The 25,947-nt window shown below is 41.8% G+C and overlaps 1 protein-coding gene across 1 annotated transcript; it reads left to right on the forward strand.

Moving 5' to 3' along the window:
* The first annotated feature begins 1,486 nt into the window (after positions 1 to 1,486).
* Positions 1,487 to 20,827, forward strand: E2F7 (E2F transcription factor 7). The gene is made up of 12 exons (XM_053977520.1): positions 1,487 to 1,567; positions 4,122 to 4,397; positions 6,454 to 6,622; positions 9,010 to 9,291; positions 9,924 to 10,082; positions 11,119 to 11,256; positions 12,079 to 12,273; positions 12,920 to 13,004; positions 13,625 to 14,144; positions 15,020 to 15,290; positions 16,678 to 17,102; positions 17,665 to 20,827. Exons 1-12 carry the CDS (start codon positions 1,487 to 1,489, stop codon positions 17,839 to 17,841), a joined length of 2,778 nt encoding a protein of 925 aa, XP_053833495.1. The 3' UTR covers positions 17,842 to 20,827.
* The last annotated feature ends 5,120 nt before the right edge of the window (positions 20,828 to 25,947 follow it).

The raw sequence follows: 25,947 nt of genomic DNA on the forward strand, positions 1-25,947 counted from the left end.
TGCATAGGGCCGTTTAAGATTTTTTTAAATAAAAGGAGGTTCTGTGAGAGTTTATATTGCATTCTCTTCAGCAAACTGTGGTGTACTGGAACTTGCTGAAAATAAAAAAATCAGAGTATTTTAAAGATTAACAAATTATAATCAATACAAGAGACAATATCTAGCTATTTTCTACATTCTTATTGAAAAGAAAATTTTCTATTCCTCAAAAAATTACTAAGTGAATAATTTTATAAATTATCAGAACTGTGCCTTGGATTTTTTCTTCTGTGACAACTCATTACTAGCTCATGTGCTATTTCAGAGGGAAGTCCTCCCACAACAAGACAACAACTTTAATAAAAACCCTCAAATTAAAAAAAAAACTTTAATAAAAAATCTTAAATACAAAAAAGAAATCTTAAATACACTTCCAGACACAAATTTAATTACACTGCAGAGCAAATTTCTCCAGAAAGGGTCTCAAGTGAAGAGCAATTACTTTCATAACTGAAGTATTCTGCATTGCAGAAAGCAATGATTTTATGATTCTGACAATTTTTCCTTTTTTTTTTTTTTTTTTTTGCAACACTGTGTCTCTATAGTCTCAACAGGTACAACTATAATCTCATCACTGCACCGCTTCACAGGCTGCCACGATTTGACTTGTTAACTTTGGCCACTCCTCCCTTGCAGTTCTTCCTTATCTCGGTATGTAATGAGGTGCCAAAGGAGGCAAACCTACAGAGCAGAGTCTCATGGAAAAGCGAAGAGTCCAGACCGCTCCCCGTGGCGTCTGCTCGCTCTACCTTCCCGGCAGCAGACGCGCTTCAGGGGATGAGGCGGAGGACCACAACGCCGCCCGAACTGCCCGGGGCTGCTGAACCGCTCGACCCACGCCCCGGGCGGCGCTGCCGCGGCGCGGACACCGCGGCGGCGTTTTCTACGAGCCGGTGGCCGGGCGACCGAGGCGGCACCCGCCCCTCGCTGACTCAGCCCTTCCTCCCCCGCCCCAGGTTTAAGGAGGGCGGCAGCAGCTCCCGGCGCTCTCCCAGCGCAGGCACCGCCGGCCCTTTCCCGCCTGGCGCGGCGGGGCGGCGGGAAGGGCGCGGGAGGGGGTGGGCGGGGAGCGCCAAGAAAAGGAGCGAAACGGCTCCGCGCGGGCGGGAGCCCCGTCCCGCGCGCCCGATGCCGCGCGCCGCCTTCCCGCGCGCTGATTGGCCGGCGGCGCGGCCGGGGCTCCCCGGCGGCCATACCTGATTGGCCGGATTGTAAAGCGATGTCTGAGGGCGCCTGGCGGGAGCGGCAGAGCCGCGCGCCCCCCGCGCGCCCCGGCCCCGGCCGAGGTGAGGGCGCGGAGCCCGCCGAGCCTCCCGCCCCCTTCATTCCTTCCCTCCCTCCCTCCCCCGGAACACAGCCCCGAGCAGCCGCGCTCCCCGCGCGTCCCTCCGGGGACGGGAGCGGCTCCTTTTAAGAGCCGGGCTAAAAGCGCCTTCTCGCTTTGCAGATGGAGGTGAGCGTCTTAGCGCTGCGGGACCTGGCGAGCGCCCGGCCGGGGCGGCGAGGCCGCGCCGAGGCGGCCCAGAAGGTGAGCGGGAGGGCCGGCGGGGGGTTCGGACCGATCCGGTGCCGCGCGTTCCCTGCAGGCGTTTTCCGGAGCCCCGGGCCAGTGCGGGGAGGAGAGGAAGAGGGAGGAAGGGTGGCGAGAGCGGTGGGCGCCACGGAGCTCCAGCCCCGCCAGTGCAGGACCGCCACCCGGGGGGCTTGGAGGAGAGTCGGGCTCTGGATCGTGCTTCTGTGGCTCCCGTGGGCAGCGTTTTTTGAGGTGCTGCCCATCGGACCTGCTCTGCCCTGTTGGTCTGTACAGCACCATCTTACCTGTGAGCACTTGGGGCACTGGGATGTCCAGCGCTACCCTTAAGATAAAGAAATAATCCAGTGTAAGAAGCCTGAATCATGCCACCCTTGTCAGTAAGTGAAGTGATTGCACTCTGGCACTACGCAGCGGGGAGCACCATTTAGCTTTCACCTTTCACTCAGTGATCTCAAATATCCCAGTGCCTACCATGTGGTAAGGTGGAGAGGGCTCTTGTAGAGACTTATGGTTCTAAAGGTAAGAACTACCAGGTTCTTGATTTGGCGCAGGAATAGTTTAGTTCTGTTAATTAACAGTAGTTTGAGCACGCTCATGGATACGTCCACTATGCTTGCCTTCTGGTCTGTATTCATAAAGTGGAGTTCTCCAGTCAAGAGGCTAAGTAGGGCAACTCAGCAAGGAACAAGCTCATTGTTTCCCTACTGCCTCACCAGCCAGGAGACAGCATATGTAGCCTTGGGCATTCCCTTGCTCAGTAATGTCTCCTGAACTAGATGCAATTCATGACCTATTGTCCATACTCCATCTGAGTCCTCCGAAATTCACACAGTTCTTGTCAGATTCCACTCCTGTTATATCAGAGATTTGTTTCAATTCCTGCTCACATACTAAGTTCATCAAGCTGGCATTTCCTGTCCTCTATCTCATACTTCTACCAACTGCCCTTGAGGTTTTGTGCAATACAGGTAGGACTTGACAGAGTGTTGCAGCTACTGAACAAAAAAAAAGGGAAGAGAGGGTAAAAGTGTTTCTTACCTTAGTAGGTAATTATGATAGTAGAAAATGAAGATCTGATGGTAGGAAATGAAGATTTGAAAGCACAGTCATGTGCTTTTCACGTAGAGCCACTACTTTTTTTCATTGTGGTATTTGCACAAACATGAAGATCTGACGTAGTGAAACAGCAGGTTGCTTCAGCTGCCCTCACTGCCGTTCCATTACCACCAGCCATAATGAAAAGGAGCTTTAGGGGAAGATAGACTTTCTCCATTACTTAAGGGTTGATTCACTGCCAAATGTGAAATTTCAAGAAAATATTGAATGCCAACACTATATGAATATATATTCCAAGAAGTACCATGGCCTCTAAATTGATCCCTATTTATCATAGTGTAGTAAGTTACAACTGGCTGACTGTTAGTTGTAAAAAAAGAGATGTATTTATTGCATCCTTTTGGATAATACATAGGTGAATATATGCAGAAATGTTCATCAATGCTCAGAGCACAATGCTTTTAATGTACCAAATTTGTTTCCAGTCTGAATGCTACAAAACTGCTCCTAGTAAAAGCCAGTTTCAGTTGTTACTAGAACTTTTTTCTACTTTTTAGCTAGACTGTGCCTGTTAGGATGACCTTTGGAATCACCTATTTAAATATATTTCAGCTACAGAACAGTTCAATTACTCCAAGTAAAAGGTAAAAACTTAAGAAAGTTCTTATGGTAATCTGGTATAAATTAATATTTTGTTTCAGGCTTTTATTAAATTTCTGAATTGGATTTCTTACAGCACAAAATAAAATGCATCATATCAAGAATACCAATAATGCTTCCTTCAGTCGGTCACTTCAAGTGAGTTCATCTGTAGTGATACTTCTTGAAGGAAGAGAAAGGAATCCATAGCTGAAATATGAAAAAAGTTTGATGGCAGTTAGGGACTGGAAAGAATTGAGCTTCATTCAGGAAATTATAAAAATCAGCTGATGAATTTTTTCCTCCTAACAGCTCTTAACGGTAGTAAATTAACAGTTAGGGAGATTTTCTTGGTTGCTTTGGGCAGCAGACAGTGGGATGCAAAACTTGCCTTGCTTGCACATGAGGTTATGTCCCCTTTAGTTTGATATTTTGTGAGTTTGAGCTGCATCCCCAGCACGGCTTTTAACCTCGGACCTTTCAAACAGAACTCTGCTTTCTTGCTAAGTCTAATGTGACCAGTGCATGATTTCAGTTTCCCTGCGATTTGGTGATTTATGTTTGTGGGCAATGCTTTCTTGTAATAACAGTCAGAGTTTAAAAGTCTAATAGGCCACAGGTTAGACTGGTTGACGTCAGGTTCTCTATTTCAAGGCAGTATCTCAAATACACTTCCTCCAGTATAGCAGCATGCAGAATATTTTAACATTCCCAACAAAGGCAGAAGAACTGTGCTAAATATAGCTATGAGTGCCAAGGCACAAGTCAGTAAAAATAACTTCATAAGAATAATGAAATTGATTGATGAAATGTTTTTTTCCCTCTTGTGTCTAAAAAACTTTGTTTTTAATAGGAAAACATATATGATCGATCCAGGATGGCCCCAAAGACTCCCATTAAGAATGAACCAATTGATTTATCAAAGCAAAAAGGCTGCACACCAGAAAGGAATCCAATTACACCTGTTAAGATCATTGACAGACCTCAACCTGATCCCTGGACTCCTACTACTAACCTGAAGATTCTTGTTAGTGCTGCTAGTCCTGACATGAGGGACAGGGAAAAGAAGAAAGAGCTCTTCAGACCCATAGAAAACAGTGAGCAGAGTGACACACCTGATTCGTTACAGGTGAGACTCAGAACACAATTACCCTATATTCAGTTAGGATTCAGACCTTTCTTAAGTTGCTCCTCAGATTTCTTCCAACTGGGTCTTTGTTCCCTATGGAAATGGCAGAATAGTAAGACATTCCCAAGGACAGTTGCCTACACAGGAATGTCTGAGCAGTAGGACTTCAAAAGTAACTGTCTTACTAGTACTTGACCTGAGATCCCCTCAAGAGCCTGAATATTACCTAAAAGAACAATGAAGGAAGTAGAGCTTAAATGTTTGATATCCCCAACTGAAGTACTTTTGAACCACATTAGAAAAAAAATTGCCAGATCTGTTTTCAAGAACCATCCTTTTCAAAAATAAATTTGACAATGAGAGAGTATACTTTCCATATCTTAGATCTCATCTGCAACTGTCCTGCAAAGTGGTCTGCGAAAGCTTTTTTTCCCACTTTCCCCCCCAGCCCCCAAACTAGTGGTCGGAAAGCAAGGTCAAGCATTAAAATTTCTACTTCACAAGACTTAGGCAATGCAGGGGTTGATTCCTGTCCTCACTTCATGAAGTCTGTCCCTGGAGTGAATGACATCAAATCATCAGTAAGCATCATTGCAGTTTTCTTCCTTCATGCTTTTTGTTGGGTTTTTTTGGGTTTTGTTTTGGTGGTTTTTTTTTTTTTTTTGGTTTGTGATTTTGTTTTGTTTTGTTTGGTTGGTTTTTTTTGTTGTTTTTGTTTTTTTGTTTCAACCACTGCTTTTCCTCTCCTGGTTTATTTCTTGTAGGATATCCTTTCCTGGTGGTTTCAGCCATAGTTCTGGACCATAGTTCTGGGTCCTTCTACTGACAAGCATCATTTCATAGGTACAGATCACTCTGGAAGTGTAGTTTTTACAGCAACTGCAGGAGCAACAGTAGGGTAGAAAATTCTGCAGTTTTCATAGTCATAACAAAACAAACAGCCCCCTAGAGATCATTCCTAACACAGTGTCCAGCAGGTAAAAAATAGTTGATGTTTAAGGTTAGTTCATTACCACTCCAAGCCTGCTAAGATCACACAGCATTTTTGGGGTGACTACTATAAAGAGTTCAATTATTTTCAAGTGAATAAAACTTTCATTCAATAATCTTCTACATTTAGAAGGGTAACATACAAAAGAAGTAGAAGTTTTAGAATAAGAATACTGCTATTTCCATACCATATAAAACTCAATTCTATCAGAGCACCAGCCTGCCACAATTACTTACTTGCAACTAGCTAAGGACAGTTTAAGATCCCATAAGCTAGGAAACACAGGTTTCAACAGCTAACACCACCTTCAGCTTTTCTTTGCCAGAGGGCAAGACTTCTTTTCCTTTTTATAACACAGAAGATAACCCCAAAGTTACCAGTGCAAAATAATCCTCCATCATTCTTGTTTTGTGATAAACAAACATACCTCTTCCTACATTCTTGCCACCATGGTTTTGCTAGTTTCTATTTTTTCCCACCTGCAGGGTCAGAAAGACCACATTCAGATCATCCTATAGAAGTACTTAATCTAACACCTTGACTAAGTCTAAGTTTAAGGTTCAAAGACTGAATAGCACTTTTTATAGTTTCTGAGCAAAGTGCCCCCACCTCTTCCCCAATCATCAGTTTCTTAAAGTGATAGAGTCACTGTAAAAGTCAGTAAAAAGAGGTATTGCAGGAACTTCTTGATGGCTTCTTCATCTCCTGTTTTATTAGATCCAGAAGTGTTTGAAAGCATATTCTTCCTTCTTTCCAAGTATAATCTTACCATTTGCTAGTCTTGGGTGTTGATCTTACTGGGTTTTTGGTTTTTTTTCCTTATGTATGACCACTATTTCATGATTGCACAGAAAAGATTTTTTCTGTAGCTATCTTGTGTAATGAAATAAGAAGAGCTTGCAACTTTGTTATCCAAGTGCTCTGGCTTTCAAGGAGTCCATGGGTTTTTTTTTCTAATTAGAAAATCTGGTCTTAAATATTGATAACATCTGAAATATGCTTCACTTGACTATGTCTTGCTTTTAAAAGCTCTGCACTAAAGGGTTAACATTTTTTTTTTAACAGTATGATATAGTAGATGACAGCACGGTTGATGAATTTGAAAAGCAGAGGCCCAGCAGAAAACAGAAAAGCTTAGGACTCTTATGCCAAAAGTTTCTAGCTCGCTATCCAAATTATCCATTGTCAACAGAGAAAACTACCATTTCTTTGGATGAAGTGGCTTCAATTCTTGGTATGTATACCTGTGAAACTGGGGTAACTGATCACCTGGGGTAACCTAACAGGTGGGCCTTCCAAATATGATAATATTCTAACAGACTACTTTCAAGATCTGCCTTTCCCAGGGTCTGGATGCTCTTCTAATCATACTAATCAAGAGTTGGAAATGCCTAATATTCTTCAGTGTCTTTGTTGTTTGGTAGCACTACCATTTTGACATCTGCTTCCTGACTTTCTGCACTTTTTACTAGACAGATCTTGCTTCCACATGTTTATCAACTTTGTTGCTTTCTTAAATACTCAATTCATTGAACACTGAAGGAGTTAGGATTTAGAAACCCCCTGAAGGAGAACTTACAGACAACAAATTTTGTCAAAATAAAATATTTGGGGAAATGATTGCAAACTGGTATGTGTAGGAGATCAGTTGTGTTTTCTCCCTTACTTCTGAACATGTTTGACATAATTTCTTCCGAGATCACATGGTTCATCAAGGTTACCTTAGCTTTGAATATCACCTTGTGACAGGAAGGTACTGGGAGAACTGCAAGAGTACCATGAGAAAATGTCTTGTTTTGAGTAGCCCGTTTGTTGGTTCTGCTGTTAAGTTTGGATTTAGTTGAAAGATTAATGAAATATCTGCAAGAAATAATAAAACTTAGGAGAGAGGACTCGGACAGGACACATTAACAACAAAAATATCTGAGTCCTTGGAGAGGTTGTTTCTTAGCTAGGAAGGGCTTTACAATATTGGACTTGAGCTAAATAAATCTTGTATCTACATTTAAAACTCAGGTATTAACAGAAAAGATGTAGCAAAAATGAAATTTGGCTGTTTTGGGAAGAAAATGAACAGAAGAATGATGTCTTCTGTTAAGAAAGGCCTCTAAATACCCATTCATTTGCCTTGGAAGAGTGAATTTAAAATAGGATAGAATACAGATTAGGTAAATAGATAAATTATTTTTAAAATTAATTGTTCGTTTAGATTCTACTCCTTTATGTGTTTCCATGAGATGCTCATGCTCCAATCTTGTACAGCTGAACATGAACAGTGCTTTATTCTGTGTTGGGAGTGGCATTACCTTGCTTTCCTAAATAACAGAAACTTTCTTCTAAAACTTACTGTTGGAAATTTTACCTCCCAGAAAGGGGAAGGAAGGTTTTGGTTGTCTGTCTCCCTTTGGTTTTCCCTTCCTTGCTTGTATCCATTTGCTTCCGTGACCACAAAATTACCCCCTGCTGATGTTGCCACTCTTGATGTAACAAATGATGTCTGTGATACAGCTTTTGCTACAAATGTATATTGCTTTGTTCACGGAATACCTGAGGAAGGCCACAAAGGGGCCTGTACTGCTGATGCCTGACAGACACTAGGATATGTGTAGCACTCTTGTTTTTCTGAATTATGTTTTGCTCCAAATTCTTCACACACTTGCAAATGCTCATGATTTGTTTCACCCAATATGTGTTTGAGGCTGGTAAGTATTATGCCTATTCCTCAGATGGGTAAACAGGTACATTATGGCCTTGCCCTCCACAGGGAGATTTTCAAAATCTTTCACCCTAACTAGCACTTGTTCTGTTCAGCTGATGTTAACTGTTAGAAGATTTTTGGTGCAGATGCTGCCACTAGTATGTTGTGTTAAATATAACAGCCATGCTTCAAACAGCACTGGACACAAGCACTTAGGACAGTAAGCATTGCCACCAACCTGTTCATATTCAGTCCCAACCTTGCTCACATCAGTCAGGCTGAACTCAAGTTGGACATATTTCATAAATTTTCTATAGGACTAGACCCAGCCAGGACTGATAATTTGTTTCTGTTGTGTTTGGGAACAGTAGATCTCATTCTACACTGCTCTGCACCTTGTGAAGATTTTTATACCCCTTTACTTGGTACTTGCTTAGCAAGTAAAAGTAAATGTGTCACTGTAAATGCAAGTGGAGGACTGCATTCCCCCTGGTTCCTGTATGAGGGGCTTTTGTTTCTATGCTGTGACAGACCCTTTTCTGCTCTGTTACACACAGGTATGTGTCTGGGTGTTGAAACTCTGTAAGGAAGGGCCAAAGTGCTCTGAAAGCCCTGGGACAATTTGGGTAGGTCTGAGTGAATGGGGCTGGCAGACTGCAATCAGTTCTAAACACAGTGTAGGTGCTTTAAGCTGAAGCCGTAGCTGGGCTGGAAGTTAAGAAAACAGACAAAGAGCAACATACCATGAAGCTGGCCACGTATAAGTCAGATTTTCAGTGTGCAAATATAGATGTATGTAATAGAATGTGTCCATGTGAACAGTGAAAATGTCTATTAGAGAACAACCTGTTCTCTATTTGCTTCTGGTGAACTAAGATGAGCACCTATGTCTTTTTTTATTTCCCCCCCTGCTTCCCAAACAGGAGTTGAGCGGAGACGAATTTATGATATCGTGAATGTCCTGGAGTCATTGCACTTGGTCAGCCGTGTGGCCAAGAACCAATACTGCTGGCATGGCCGGCACAACCTCAGCCAAACTCTGAAAATGCTTCAGGAGGCAGGAGAGCTACAGTATGGAGAGTTAATGACCTCCCAGCACAAGGAGCAGGACTTCGAGTACAAATTTGGAGAACGGAAAAAGGAAACCATTTCAGATTCTCAAGACAGACCACTACTGGACTTTTCAGAACCAGATTGCACCTCTGGTAGGATGATTACTAAATGTGTGATGATACACAGACACAAGTCTCTTTCTCCTGTTTACTATGTCACTTTTTCCCTTGCTTTGCTTTTAAATTAAATAATTAAAAGTTATCCTTTGCAAAAAGGTGCTGAATTCACCATGGAAGGTACAGAACTCTTCCTTCTATTCTGTCCCTAACATAGGTCTCAAGACAGATTTTTCTCTCTGTCCTACAGACTGGCAGGAAGTTCTGCTAGACAATCCAGTTCTTTCCCACCTAAAAGCAAATGCTTTATCCTGTCAGAAAGCAGCATCTTCATTTGTCCATTCTTTGCATGCTGCCCATAAAACACATGATGGTTTGAAGTCCATTAGAGTCACAGAATTATAGTGGCACAAAACTGTGTAACATAACACAGAATCAGCTTTGGAATTTCACTTTCTAAAAGCTATTTCTGCAAGTTTGATTTTTTAATTGCCCTTTGAAGAGAGAATCCTGTCTGCATTAATCAGTTATTTGCTGCCTTTCAATTAATTTCAGCTTTCTGGCAAGGAAATACTTTACTTATTTTGTGTGTGAGAAACCTTCTTACTAGTTTTCTGGCTGTGTTGGATGACATATGCTAAGAGGCTTGGGTATTGTTTGTAACACAGCATCTGCAAACAGCAGAAAGGACAAGTCATTGCGAATTATGAGCCAAAAGTTTGTCATGCTGTTCCTTGTCTCCAAGACCAAGATAGTCACTCTGGATATCGCAGCAAAGATACTGATAGAAGAAACCCAGGATACAGTGGACCACAGCAAATTTAAAAGTAAGATGGCTAATGAGAGGCAAGTCAATCAGTCAGTGAGTAAAGAAAATGGGGCATGTTTGGACTGACAGCAAACAGACACCAGCAAAAGCAATTTGTGCAACTTTTCCTGCAATATGTTCTGGGGTTTTTTTCATTGCAAATGCATATTTGGGAAAACAGAACTTGGTGTGGGGAAGAGTCACTTTGACAATTATCTCTCAAGTTCAGCTTCAGAATAAAGAAGAAAATTTGTTATTGTTGATTTTTTTTTTATACTTAAACCTCGTTTCCTGTACTGCTCTGAATGATGTCTCAGAACTGAAGCATCTTGTTTAATTTAATGGAATTAATTTTGTCTCTGGAGAAATATGTTCCTTCTCCTTTTTACTCCAGACATATTTTACAGCTGGATGGCAGGGTTTGCTTTCAGTTAGTGAGGATTAGTACTTCAGTCCCTGGGATAACATAGGAGAACCTAGAATTAGTAAATAAATCTTCTGAGATGAAGACTTTTAAGTCTTTAAAGTATTTTAAAATAAAGTATTTGCACTTCAGTATTGAAATTCTACCCCAAATAAAAGAAGAAATGTGAGGATGAGGAGTTTAGCTGGAAAATATGTGGGTATCATAGTCAGCTCAAAGATGTTATTTACTAGAGTCACAGATTTTTCTTAGTGTGTTACTTTTTTAAAAATTATGAATATGTGTTCTCTTGTGATCAGCTGTGCACTCTTGTGCCACTTTCCCCCAGCTTCTCTTTACCCATATGGAGGTAGCTGCCTTTTCTGGGCAAGCTGATGTAATCACTCCCTAACCTATATCCATCAAAATGAGGTAGATGAGTTTAAACCTGAGCAGCTAAGCTATGAAGTAGCAGTACAATCAGGTGGGAGCTGGTATAGCAGACTTCATGGGAGGTGGCCTAAGTCCATCCCAATTTGATTTTGCCCACCTCATCTATGAAAGCTGTGGTGATAGTCTGGAATGAAATTAGCACATAAATATATCCGATATGCGTTGTAAACCTGACTCTCTTATCTACTCCTCTTGTTAGCAAAGGTACGAAGACTGTATGATATTGCCAATGTTCTCACCAGCCTGGGCTTGATCAAGAAAGTCCATGTCACAGAGGAGCGAGGACGCAAACCAGCTTTCAAGTGGATTGGGCCTGTGGAATTCCCTGAAAAAACTGGTAACTTGTGTAGCTTGCATTTATTTTCTTTTTGCTTTGACAGTCCCTTCCCAAGTGGTAAAAGATGGCTTTCTGTGTATAAAGAATGGCTCAACATTCAGTGTATACCCTATGATTATTAATTGCTGCCAGCTCAACATTTGCCCTTGTTAGACTTTGCACTCAAGATCTGCGTCTGTGAAGGGATGTTGAAGGATACTGTGTCTTGCAGGTATTTTTACACTGACTTAGATAACTGTATGCATAACTGTATGAATTGTGGAGCAATAGGACTAACATCTTCAAATCTGGGTCCACAGCTCTTCTGGGTTGCAAAATTTTGGTAAATCCTTAATAATTATACAGTGAATTATTTTCTTTGTAAGCGGCCGTAACAAGGTAGAGCAGGGCTGTTTTTTGCATGTGGCCCCTTCTACAAAAGCTTTGTCTGCTAAGATCAAGGTGGTGGGATAGCACATCTCTGTAAGCTGATGTTCCTTGACTAGAAGCCAGAGCGAAGATAACCCTTTGTCTTTGATATTTGCATCAGGACAGTGCCAAGAACAAGTAAAATTAAGGATAATGTAAATACTATCTTAATTCTCCTCCTGGCTGGCACACTGGAATGTAGCTGCTGCTGTAGCTGCTATAGAATTGAAAGGAAGGAAGCCCTTACCTTGTCTACTGGTGCTTACTGAGTTCTAGGTTTGTTTCAGTGTTGTGAGGTTTGAGATAATACAGAAGTTGCCTCTTCCCTTAACACCAAGTTTGGTAATATGGCAGAAGCCTAAATGATGAGCTGTGCTCCCTGAAGGACTGTTGTACAATATTATGTCCCTACAGATGAGCTGAGAGGGCATAGCCCAACATCAGATCCTCTGCCAGAGACACAGAGAGGAGCCTGTGCCCAGTACCAGACCAGTGCTACTGAAAAGCAAAGGTTTACACGTCACTCTTCATTTAACAGTGCACAGCCTTGTGAAGCAACCAGAAGGAAGGTCAGTTCTGAGCCTAACAGCCCACGTCAAGAGAGGCAAGGTAACTACTAATGAAGCATGATCTTTTCTATCCCACTGGACCTGCCCAAATGAGGGCATGTGCCAATTTAAGGCACTTGATTGGGTGAATCAGCATAATTAAATATGTGAACTACTCTTGGGAGGTACCCATATTTCTACTGTGCATGTGATAATGAAACTTCTGGTTTCAACTCCAGTCAAATGCCTAAAGTTACATGAGGTGAATTTGGGCCATACTGCAATTGAATCTGCACATTATTTTCTGCAGGTAAATGTTTCTGTTCTGTACTAACTGCAACTATACTACAATTCCTTCTGTGAGAACTTGATTAAGAAAAATCCTTTAGCCACAAAATGCTTGCTTTATTTTAGGGTTCCTAATATAGTGAAATTTACTGTAACAATCTAATGGATAGTTGTTAAAAAAGATAAAGTAATTACAGGACTTTTCACAGTTCCCTCTTACAGGAAATTATGATGTTGAACACATCTCCAGTGAGACTGAGAGTCCTGAGTGCCTTGCAGGTTCTGGCTCTAGGTGATGAGTGGATGTTATAAAAATGTGTCAAGACTGAAAAATTATAGCAATTATTTTATATGGGCAGTATCAAAATATGCTTGGTAAACCTGTCTGTGATTAATTGAATGCCTCTTTGTTCTTTCAGCCTGTATTGTGGATTCAGATGAAAATTGTTCCAAAATGATAAATCTAGCAGCTGTCTGCAGGCAGAAAATGGAGGAAGATACTGGGTAGGTTGGTCTTAACTGTTGTCCAGCTGCAGCTTTGTGCTTGTCATGTTTAGTTTAAGAATAGATTCCATTGATGAGACTGACATAAAAAAATTGCCATAAAGTCTCGTTATTACAATTTTAATACTGGTAGATGTCAGCATGACTTTTTTCTTTTTTCATGGTCATTTTACACCCATCTGTACTTGTACCAGCATTGGTGTTTTGCTTCAGTAGTTCTTTCTGTCATATGTGTTTATATAGGTCATTCCTGCATCCTTTGACCAATTGTCTGGGTAGGTTGAGCAAATTATGATTCCGTGGAAGGGCATCTCTGTCTGTCATCTGTCTTCTCTACACCTGCTCCAGTTTGAATTCATTTGTGAATGATTGACTAGTCAAGTGCAGCCAAAAGCATTATTGGTCCATCAGAAACCTGAGAACTCTGCTTTTGTGTTACTAGAAATGATAAAAAGTGACCCTTCTTCTAAACTGTGTAAAAATTGTTGTTTGGGGATTGAATTTTTCCACATTTATGTCCAAATATGTATCTCTTTGCTTCTAAAGATAAAATAGGGGTTTAATTTTGGAATAAATGTTTTTCCTCTTTTCATTACTATTTGGGTTTTTTTGTTTTTTAGGAATAAAGTTTGTGATACTGAAACTATACTAAGTTCAGCAAAGAACTCCAACATAAGCTTACCTTTCTCCCTTCTTCCGGTTCCTGGGGACTCTGATTTTTGTGTTAACCCTTTGCCTCAGGCAATTTTCCCTGTGGTTCAGGCAGATGTGCCAAGCTTCTCACTACAAAATGGTATCAGCAGCCAGGCTTCACACCCTTCCACACCAGCAGCCTCCAAAACAGAAAATGGAAAACCTACCGTGGTCCCCAACCAACCCTTCCTGTGCTTCCCATCTTCATCCCTTTTTATGTTGTGTGGCAGTCTTCAGGAAAATAACTTGAGTGAGCCCCTGCCCACTGCAGGAGACCTGGGAAACAGGAGTGCAGAAGCTCAGGCTGCTGTACCTCCCACTGTCTGCCAAAAGCGCAGCTCCCACAAGTGCTCATCGCCCTCTGCACCTGTAGATGATGAAGAGCCAGCTGCCAAAAAGCAGACGTTGGAGCACAGTGATCTGCCCCTCTCACTTGTAGTACCCAAGGTAAAGTGAATTTCATTATCACTTAGGTTTTCTCATAGTAAGGAAAGATTTTTGCCCAAGACTGTTTTCAGAAGGGAAAATTTAGTACACTGCTCTTGAGAGATAAAAATGCCGCCTCCCACATGTTAATAAACTTGCAAATGGGCTGTGTCAGGAAGTATAAGCATTAATTGGAAGCTGTTTTCACACCACCAGGAAAATGGACTTGAGTTGCTTTGCCTAGTGATATGATGCTCAGATGTTCTTTGGAATTAGTGTCCTGATCATTTTCTGCAGCAAAACAATTGGTCAGAGGGGAAGAAATCAATGTAATTGTTACTTCTCATCTTCCCTTGTTAGCTTGGGCTTTCCCAGATGGCAGCAGCATTGCTTACTCTACTGAGCTATAGCAAATGTGATTTGTTCTTTCCTCCTACTCTCCAGCTTGAGTACCTCTCTCTGAGGCCCAGTGTTGCCCACAGCAGGCTGGTGAGAGAAAGATTATGATGATGAAGGTGATGTGTAGTTATCTCAGAATTCTCTTAAATACTGAAAGTAGGGGTCAGGCTCAACACCATGTCATATAAGCCGTTTGAATATTGGATATAAACGATTTGAATCAAGTGTTTTTCCTTATCAATAAAAAAGTAATCCCAGAGGTCAGGTGTTTCTTATGTAGTGTATCCAAGTACTGAATGTGAACTGCAGCAAAAGGCACAGGGTTTAGGCATCACTAACATGACTCATCAAACCCCCAAACAAAAATTTTACATAGTGATTTGCTAATCAGGTTTGTGCTGCTCCTTTGCACAGATCCATGAGGAAGGTGCATGAGAGGTATTGCACTGTTTTATTTCAGTTTGAACTCTTCATTTCCACTTTTGTTTTTTGCTTAGAAGCCTTCTGAGTCACCCAATGCAGAACCTTCCCCAGGAAGTGTCTGTTCAGCTGCTGTACATCTAGAAATAAATCGTCTTGACCTCGCAAGTCCTGCTGCTCCAGAGGTGGCGAACAAGGAGTCTACTAAGCCTTTAGATTATCAGGAGCAAGAAAAACTATCTCAGAACAAAGACCCTGATGAACCCCCTCCAGGAAATGAGCACATCTCTAAAGAAAATGCCAATCAGCCTTTCCAACCACAGTATCTTTATGTTCAACCTACCGCTGGTAAGGATAACCGTGAGATCTAGAGGCACCCAAACCTCTGTATCTGTTCACTGAGCAAATACTGAGTCCTACAAATAGGTAAAAATTTGGCATAAAAAACCCTGACAGCAGTTCTCTGTAGTTGTTTAGTAATTCTGTTATCTCTTAATTCAATGTGAACTATTGCTCCTCTGAAAAGAGACATTTTTCTGAGGTTCCCAAACATTAATAGCATTGAACAATGTGGGGTTTGCATGCCTGAATTATGTGCAAAAGACAGTTATGAATTATGAATTATATACAAAAAAGACAATTATCCAGCATTCAAAACTCAAAGGAGTTGGAAGTCTAGATTTGGCAGTAATCTGGTTTACATAGAACAGCCGCATCCCCTGAGTGTATGAATTTCATCACCTTCAAATTTTGTACTGTCTTTTAACATGCATTAACAGTATAACCCCTGAAACCCAAGGCACTGGCAGTAATCTGGCTTATATAGAACAGCTGCATCCCCTGAGTGTATGAATTTCATCACCTTCAAATTTTGTACTGTCTTTTAACATGCATTATCAGTATAACCCCTGAAACCCAAGGCACTGGGAGTGTAGCCAGCCCTGCTTGTATGACACTATAGGCATCTAGAGGAAGCAGCTGAAAATACTGCAATGGGATTTCGATTCCACCATGTTTTGTGTCTGTGTTTGTGTGCAGTGGATGACTGCTTTGTGGGAGCAGGACATGTGGCAGATTTCCATGACTACTGCTTTAGACTTTGATTCACTCATGACACAGAGTGGGGTCTATGGCATTTCACTTAGGTTGGAGATGCTCAGTTTAAAAATGCTGATCCTGGTTTTGGAAGGTCAGACAAGCTAGGAGCCAGAGCAGCTTCTGCTTCAACACAGTAGTTCAGCTGTTCTCAGCAAAATTAATGCCTCTGTGATACATCCTTGTGGCTGTCTCCCATTTGTTTGGTTTGGTTTATCTGGGTTTTTTTTCCTTATTAATTTTCCTTATTTTTTTCCTCATATAGCAGAGGATGATTCCAGTTAGTCAAAAATAGTTTGTTTAGCAGGATGTTGCTTGTAATCAAAGTTAGAAGCAGAAAACAGCAAGGGGTATGGTTGGTACTTCATATGGACTAAGTAAATGGATGCAGGTACAGTGAACAGACAAGTAGGGGAGAAAATGGAAGCAGATAAAGAAAGAGTTTTTTCTTTATCTGACAGAAGAGTTAGGGGGTTGTGACAGTTTTCTTCCTTATTTTTTTATTACTTTTGTCATAGTTTACTTCCTAGGCAGACTTTTCTCTATTGTCACACCTTTTTCCTATTGTAGATAAAGTTACAGTAGTTTAATTCCCTTTTTCAAGATTACTAATGCTTTTTTTTTTCTCTTTTTGGTTTAGGATTAAGCAGTTTTAATTTCCTGATCTCTGCAAACCAAGCTCCTGGTGCCATCAGCCTGGCTGCAAACCAGTTGCCTTCTCTAAGTGTACCCTGTGTCATGGTGCCACCAGCAGCCTTGGCTTCTTTCCCTCTCGTCTGTTCTCCCTCATTCACCAGTCCTCTTTCCTCAGTTCCTGATGGTTCCTTCTCAGCTGCTGCCTCCATGAATTTCAGTATGTCCAGCCTGGCATCAACCACCCCTGTGTTCATAAGCACCACGGCCGTTGTCACTCCCAAGGTCTCACCCACCTCTTCAGTGGATCCACAGCAGCCAGCTCACCCCTCTCTGCACCTGAGTCCTGTGCTTACAAGATCTTGCAGTGCTGTTAAGCTGGACTCCCCTGTGTGTATGGGATGCCCAGTGACCCTTTTGAAGCTGCAGCAGGTAAGGGGGAAAGGTGGGCAGGAGTGGTGATGAAAGAGCTGTGCCAGGTGCCTGATGGTGGCATATGCCACAGGCTGGTGCCTCTGTGTCAGTGCGGAGTTGGCACGCTGAGAGCTGGTGTCTTCCATTTAGCTTGTGCATGTCCATCTTAGGGGTGGCACAGGGTGTGGAACACTATTGAAGTCATAGCCCAGCATAGCACATTTAGTCCTGAACAGTGAAGTGGTTTTATAAATTACAGAAAATCTAAAATCCCCCAGCAATCTAAGGGACACTGTCCCCCATCTTGACAGTGTCATTATGTATTGTGCAATGGCTACAGAAAAACATTAGGAGGACAGGAGGGTTGTGTCAGAATTCTGGAATCAGCTGGTTGCAACACTTTTCAGGTAGTAGTATCCTGGGTTATCCCCTCAGCCCTGTTCTAATATCTCTTCACTATGTAATGGAAAAGGGTACAGGTATTAATGTCTCCCAGCTGTCCTCTGTTTGCCTGCTTGTGTGTAGACTTTGAGAGAACTCTGCTGAACCATTTTGGGGTTTTGTTTTTTTTCACAAATAGCCTTCGTCAGCTCCTCTCACTCCTAAGAGTATTCGTCCTGCATATCATGAGGCATTTTTCAAAACTCCTGGAAGTTTTGGAGACCCTGTGGCATGGAAGAAAAATGAAGGCAACCAGACCAGAAATGCCAGCTCTGTGCAGAGAAGACTGGAAATCTATAGTACCAGCCCTGACTAATTCTGCTCTTTGCAAGGGGTGGGCAGATAGTCCTCAGATTAATTACAAGAGGACGAGCTCTTACCTGGCAAGAGGAGCACGTGAAAATGTGACCCCTTTGGCATGCTTCCCCACTATCCATTCACCCACTGGTTCTGTTAGCCATCTTCTTCAAAATCACCCTTGGTACAGGAATCCTTTTACTGAATTGTTCCTTCAGTACTCATTTGAATCCAGATTCACACAGCCTTGTGGGCATGAAATTGTAATTGTGCTTTTAATTTGGAAAACTATTTCTGTGAGGAGATGCAAACAAATTCTTTTGGAGTCCCCAGGGGTTCTTTATTCATAGTTTTAAGTGAGATGTATAGCACTTATCTGGGGTAAGCATTTCATTTGCGTGTATTCTACTTACCCTGAGTAAATCTGTGGTGAAAATGATAAACTCTTGCAGTTGTGAAAGCAACTGCTTCCTTGGCTCCAAACTATCAAACCCTGTCTCTGCAGTGCAGCCTCTTGCTTTTTATTTTTTGGTGTGGGATTAGTGCAAAAAACTATTTTTGCCGTTTCAGAATAACAGATTTTCTCAGGGTAGGATTACTTGAATGTCAGTTTGTTGTTGTACAATTTGCCCAGCACTCGTGGTTAGAAAAAAACCTAATAATAACACAGTATGATTGAATGTATACATGTGAAAAATATTACGACCAAAATAACTGTGAATGTTAATATTTTTATAGTTGTTAATGAACTGTATTAGTCCTTGGGTTGGTTGTTTTTTGTTGTTTTTTTTTTTTTCTTTTTTTACTTTTTAAGCAAAATATGCAAGTTAGTTGTAAAGAATACAAAACTTGAGTCCTTAAACAGATTTGACAAAGTGATTTGAGAGTGACAAACCACTGAGAGGACTGTGCTAAGATTTAATCTCCTATTTAAATATCCAGTGTAGACTTTATGACCAAGGAACACTGATAAGTCATTAACCTCACTCATGATTAGATTCAGTCTAACCTGAGTCTACTAAGTGCCTACTTAGCTGTTTACTTAAGTGTACTTAAACGGTATGTACTTAAGTTGCCTAATTCTTCACTTGCAGGAATTTTGTGACTAGTTAATAGTGCATTTGAGCATGTTGGGAAGACAAGGGAGATCTTATCTATCTAAACCAGAAAAAGAAATTGAAAAGAGAAGAGCGTTGAGTTTTAAAGTAATATTAAAAATTATCATTATACTCTAGGAGAAGATAATGAGGAAGAAAAGTCTTAACATTCAGAGTTCACATTCAGAGTCCTCAAATGATGGTGCTATTATCAATATAGGATATAATTTTAAGAGCTAATGCTCTTATGTTTCAGTATGTTTTCACTAATGTAGCAAACTGCAATTAAATTTGAGCGGTCTCCTGTTCAAAAGACAAAGTGTTGCCGTTGAAATCACATTAGTCTGGACTTTTAGCAAATGTAAGGCCAGCATGATCATCTCTCTCTTTTGTACTGGTATTGATCTTCCAAGGGTAGATGCACTCTTGGATTTGCTATTTTGTTGGTCAAGGGAAGTTAGGACTTTGAGGCTGGGGATTTGATGACTGAATCTTATTTTTATAATGAAAATGAAATTTAAGAAAGAATTTTAGTGAATCTGAGAGCTTGAGTAATGTGGCCTTCTCTTAGAATAGAACAATAACAGGTTTTTGAGAGGGCTTGGTTAGCCCTGGTTGAAAGAAAATCTGCAGCAGAATTGTCATAGGAAATTTCAGGGGTGGTAAAGAGACATCTTCTGACTGATAATTTTTTTATACTTTAATGACACTACAGTTATGAAAGTTTACAGTTTTTTCTTCTGAATTATTTCTTCTTATACACCCACTTAGATAATTTTGTTTTGAAAAGCAGTGTGTAACTAGCACAGTGCTTCCCTTGCACCTCAGCTGGCATGCATGTGTTGCTGCTGGGGCAGGAACAGGCTGCTGGGGTTCCAGGGAAAACGGTGGGTGCTGATTCTCCAAACCTTGTCTCTTCTCTCTCCCTCTAGTACAGTGCAGCCTTTTAGTGACATGGCAGCTAGGAGCAGGGAGGAGGATTAGAGCTAACATTGACTCTTTGCTCTAGTTGAAGCATCATCACCAAAATTGCCTTTCTTTGTCAGTGATGTTACAGTGTGCCATAACTAACTTAACTATACTTGAAAATGCAGGGAGTGAAAATGGATTTTCCATTTTCAATTTCTGCTTACAGTTTTGAGTTTCTGTAAATACAGCACATCTGGAAATGAGGATTGACTCCCTCTTCAGTGAGTCATGGCTGGGAAAGCAGGTTTTGAGCCTAGGAAAAAAAGGATGTTGATATGCTGTCTTGATTTTGTCAATGCAAAATTCTCACTAAAATAGAGTGAGACCACTGAAGCAGTTCTGTACCCGAGCTGCTGAACTGGACTGGTAAGGGGGAGCAGTTGGTTGTCAAGAGGGAATGGATTTACCTTTCCTATCTTTACCTTCACTGAAAGCTAAGAATTTAAATAAACTACGAACAACTCATCAGCAAAGTAGTTTTGGAAAAGCAGATTTTGTACTTGCAGTGAGACAAAGTGCATACCCAGGAAGTTCTGCAGGGTTTGTGAAACCTTTCTGCCCCAAGTCACTTGTTGAGAAGGCTGAGCATATAATTTATACTTGAATCTATCTGCCACGTTTACATTTCTGATTGTCTTCTGTAAATTGGTGCTATTTCTGTATTTAAAAAGCTGTATTTTTAATGTAAAGCTACTTCCAGTTTGGTTTTGTTTTTTTTTTTTTTTTTGCACTGCTAGTTTAATATAGACATTAATTTTATTGCTGTTTATAACTGTTCTTCAGTGATTAGATGTCCTGCCTTTCCTGCTCTCTAGCTATCTGTTTACCTGTCAGCATATAGCTTTACTACAATCACACTGTTGGCTTGAATTTTTTTTTTATACTATCTGTTAGCAAAATATTAAACTTTTACAGAATAAAAAATGAACTTAAAACTGAGGCTCTGATTCCAGTATGGAATACTTTCAAGGACACCCTTGAAAAGAAATATTCCTGCGCCACATGTCCAGGTGAGGAGTCTTTGTTGGATTTAAGCACTGAAGGACTAGCTCACCCCAGTGGCTCCAGCACCCATCTATTGCATGCAGCATGGGTACAGTTCCCACCCAGCTACTGCAGGCACAAGGACCAGTGCAATGTAAATTAGCTCTTAAAGTCCTGGAGCAGGCCAGGGCAAGACTGGGTGACCCTGGCCCATAGCCATGCAAAGTGATCCTCAGATGGCCACCACGGGAGCACACCCCAGCACTGCCAAGGGGCCTGCCCAGACCCACGCTGGACCCTGTGTCCCTGCAGCCGTCCCTCGGTCCTGCTCTCCACAGGAGGGCAGCAATGCCTGCCTGACTGTGGCCACAGACACCCGAGGAGCTGGTGCTTGCTTTTCATCCTCAGAACCACCAACTGCTTGGAAAGAACAAGTGGACAACACAGCCACAGACCTGTGGCTTCCCCTTCCCTTTCTCCTGCCCTTCCCTAACCACAAGAATGAGACACAGCTCGACCCAAACCAAGTTTGCTCCCATTAAAATCAATGGCAGGTTCACTATTGGTTTCAGCAAGCCCAGTATTGCCACCTTACCCTTCCCAGGATTAAAGAGATGTGAGTTAATGTCCCATGTCACCAACAACACCTTCAAAATGACTGTGAGTTGCAAAGGGTTGAGATGCTCAAAAATCATTTCTAAAAGGAAAACTCAGCAGCTCACTCAGTACTGTTTTTGGACTTTTTCTGACCTGCTACTCCAACAATAATACCTTTCCCTTTCAACTGATACAGAAAAATTAGAAGTTTAATAAGATTAAACATTATGAGAATCACTAACAAGCCCTAACTTTGCTCTAGCTGCACTGATGGGACCATGGCCATTGTTTCCTTGAGGAGTAGCTGGGCTGTATCTTCCAACAGTTCTTGTCCTCACTGGTGCACCTGGAACTCCCTTTTTTAAAAGTAAAAAATAGTTAGGGAAGTACACCAAACACCATTTGATTCAGTTCTCTCTATGAAAAAGGGAAATTAACAAGCAGTTCATTGTGGATGAATGTCTTACTGCTTCCCAGCCTGGGCTGGGCAGCCCAGAGCCAGCTGGGAGAGCCACCCCCTGTTGTTGGAAGTTATTGAGCACTGCCAGCAAACCCAGAGGCAAGCAAAAGGAAGCCTCCAACGGGCAGCAAAGCACAGCCTACTCCCACCATGTCCAGGGAAGCAGGTTTTTACCAGCTGTCTTGGTCAACAAGGAGGATTTCCTTAGAAGTGCTTGGGTCATGGCAATGCTTTCTCCTTCTAGCCCAGAGTTCCTGAGCAAGGCTCCATGGCCTGCCTAAAAATTTAAAATTTAATAGCTTGGATGTACAGGAGTGAAAAGAAGGGCTACACACACAACTGAGGCAAATTCAAGCCATGCTGACTGTGATCATCTGAGAAGATCCATGTGTGCAGGAAGCATAAGTGTCCAGATTCTTTCCAGATTCATTTATTGCACCAGAAATGCAATGAGAATTTAGGATATTTTTTCAAGCACTTTCTCCAAGGATTCCTAGAGTGATGAAATGAATTCTAATCATGTCAGTCAACACTGGCTTAAGTTCTGAGAGCACAAAGCCTTCCCCCATTCCCCTTGCAGGCCATGGTAACTTTTTTTGTGGGTGGCAAAAGGCTGCATTGCTTGTTCATAAAATGCTGGGACTTCCAAGTCTGCTATCACCAGACCTCCTAGGAGACAAAACCTTCTACCTCAGCTGGAGCTCCTCCATTTTACTGAATTTTCCAAATAAATAAATTCTCATTATGGTCCTGAATGTGAGATGCCAGGCTTTTATGCCTTTCCCCTGCCTTTGGCTGGGTATTTCTCACCTTGGATGAGACAACAGTGTAATTTCATAGATGATATACCAAATCTGGGTGGGAGGGGAGCATGAAACTTGGTTTTTTCCAACAGCTGCTTTCTTGTTTCAAAACTAACAGCTACGAACCAGCAGTCTGCACTCCATTCCCCACAGTGTGGTGTGATAGCAAAGGCAATGTAGAGAGACCAAATGAACAATCAATATATGTAAAATACTGCATCTTGGTAAATGCCTACAATAGCAGCTGAAATAGGCCAACTTGGACCAGGTTTAATCTTTTGAGAAGAAAAAGGAAACTATTTAAAGCCTAGAAAATAAGAAATATGTATAAAGATTCCACAATAAATTGTCCAGAAGGAAACACCTCCCTTATTTGGGCAGCCAATTCTTCAATGTTAAAGAAAATGCTTTGCCTCTCTATAGTCTCTGCATCTCACTGATAACCAACCAGCATGTAATTTAATCACCCTACACCCCTTCAAAATCTTCATTAACTGGTAATGATTTGTTCTGTGCCTGAAATGCCCCAGTAATTAAACAAACATAAAGTGGAAGATGTTAGGGAGGAGTTGACTGGAGCTCTGCTCTGAGGCTTGCTCCAAGTAACAACAAAATCCCCCACTTGGCAGCTCACCTACATTAGGGTTTTCATCCTCATTGTACTGAAACTAGGATGTCTGGAAGATGATGGTTAAAAATGTGTCTACAGACACTCTAGGCCTAAGTGGCAAACACTCGTGTTCTTCTCTGCCTTTATAGTAACACAATGCCAGTGATTTCAGTGGACTCACTCTTGGTCTGCCTTGGCTTGAAGGGGAGGAGGGTCAGTCTCCTGGTTCTGGAGTTCTTAATTCTACCCATTATCTACTGCACATCACTGAGCAAAGCAGCCTTTGACTTCTCTAAATCCAGAGAAATGACAACCAGGAATATCACCTGGCCTCACAAGAGCTGAGAATCTAGCTTGTGGATATGGAGGAAAATAAAGAGAGTGCAGGGACCAGCCCTGTTGAGCAGGTCAATATACTCACTGATTTGAAAATAATTTTGAAAATAATTTGAGGATTTTCTGCTCAGCCTTGTTTGGGTCCTCCCATTATTTAGACATGTCAGAGCCTACTAGCCTAGGACAGCATCAAAACCTTCTCTTGTGCTCCTGCAGTACAAGTCTGATGGTTTTGGTGTGACCTTCTCTTGATATCTGATTATTGATTTTTAATGTAAGATTCCACTCCATCATTGTGTGGCAGAAATCACATAGTTTGAAGCCCTCATGCATATAAGACATTTACAAAAACATTTGAAATGCATTAGAAAAAATAGTATTTTAAGAGGCTGAGAAAGCAAAAGCTCTTCCCAGTATACACAATTAAAGAGGAAAAGATGTTTCAGGGAATATATTTTGGTATAATCAGATAACTATGCAATGCCCTGCCAGAGTAACTAGGGCTGAGCTCCAGGAGCCTCTGTTGGGGATAAAAGGATTCACTTAGGTGCCAGCCTCCCTCCTGCCCTATTAAGAGTCTCTCTGGACATCTCTTCAGGTTAAGGCAAGCTGCAAAGTCCTGCACAACCCTAGCAAATTGTTATCTCTGGGAAAAAACAGCAGACAGGAAGAAAGTACCAGACCACCAGCTTTTTCCTAGCAAAGTCTTTGATGTTTGTTATTTGTTAAAAATGTCTATAAACCTCCCTTTGGCTTTCTCAAGACATGAGCTTAATTAAAGAGGGCAAAATGAATCTCAAAGGTTCATAAACCTTTTAAGTCTGTTGGAGCTCAGAAAATGTTGGTCTTTTTTGATTTTGCACGGAAAAATGTTATTTTTGTAATTATATGCAAAATTGGGTCATACTTATTTGCTCCGTTTCATTTTCAAGGAGTCATTCTGCTTGGCCAATATTAAAAGAAAAATGAGATGCAAAGACAAGTAGCAAAAATCCCTCCCTGAATATCTCTCCATGCAGGGCTATGAGGCACCAACAAGGCCTGAGTCATGACACTGACCCGGATCTTTCTTCAGGAAAAACTTGTGGCAGGGCACAGCAATGGCTAGCTGCCCCGCAGAGAAAGATAGCTGGGAGCCAAGGGTGGTAGCAAGGTCAGTGGAGGCAGCAGCCTCAGCAGCCAGGAGCTGGAATGCCTGTGAGGGTCTGGTTTGGGGCCAGAGACAGAGGCCATGGCCAGATGCAGCCCAACAATCACCCAGCTCAGAGACCAGGCTGCTCTGAGGCCGAGCCAGAGGCTGAGCCCAGGCACAGCTGCTACCCAGCTGCCATCTAGCCTGGGTGAGACCAGCCATAAAGCTGAAAAGCAGCTGCTTTTCAAAGGAAAGGAGGGGCAGTGTCTCACCTTTAGCTCTCTTCACCACAGCCCTTATCAGCAAAGGAGCCCACCTTGGACTCAGCCAGCCAAGCTCCTCAACTTAGCCAATGACATGTCTGGACCAGGGATGTCTCCAAGACAATGATTTTAACATATCATTCAAGTTCAGGTGAATAATCAAAAGGCTAAAATTAAATTAACTCTGCAGAGCCACATCCACACAGATGCAAAAGCTTGATCATATTTTCCAAAGGAAATTGACTTCTGTTGTGTGAGAGTAGATTCCAAGATAGGGAGGAAGGTTAAAATGACTCTATTTAATCCAATAGTGTGCTAACGAGACAAAGTAATTGATTACACTTCTATAATGAGAACGAGATTGTGTAAAGGCTTGAATCAGCTTTAAACATATCACCTTGTAAACTGACACCATGTTCACATATACCACTGGCATTTCTGGGCTCTAATTAGTAGTGTTTCTCTGTTAAACCAGTATAATTAAGAGGGAGAGAGACTGTCCTGGGCTCCTCCTTGGCCAAAGGGAGCCTGGCTGAAAAGATATTCATAACCAGATGGGAGTAAAAAGAGCTTCCACTTTCAGCAGTACTTCAAACAGAGGACATTTGGATCAATGAATAGCAGCATGAAAAGACAGATTAAATATCTTTCCAACCAGAGGATCTGTGGTCACTCTCTCTGTTGTGCTCACCAGGGCCAGATGAACACAGCCATTTGTGGGATGATGGCTGATGGCAGCAGCCACTGCTCACTGAACAGTAACCCACCCTAGGGACACAAGGGGAATTTTGCCCTACTACATCTGGCTAAAGCTCTCCTCTAGCAAACAGTCAGAGCATTTGCTAGAACTGATGGATTTTTGTTCTTAGCAGCT

This window comes from Vidua macroura, chromosome 5 (genome assembly GCF_024509145.1).
Source record: "Vidua macroura isolate BioBank_ID:100142 chromosome 5, ASM2450914v1, whole genome shotgun sequence".
Lineage (NCBI taxonomy): Eukaryota > Metazoa > Chordata > Aves > Passeriformes > Viduidae > Vidua > Vidua macroura.

Coding starts and splice junctions, on each gene's coding strand:
- E2F7 (XM_053977520.1), top strand. CDS start 1,487: ATGGAGGTGAGCGTCTTAGCGCTGCGGGACCTGGCGAGCGCCCGGCCG. Junction 11,257..12,078: donor GGAATTCCCTGAAAAAACTG/GTAACTTGTGTA, acceptor ATGTCCCTACAG/ATGAGCTGAGAGGGCATAGC. Junction 17,103..17,664: donor CCCTTTTGAAGCTGCAGCAG/GTAAGGGGGAAA, acceptor TTTCACAAATAG/CCTTCGTCAGCTCCTCTCAC.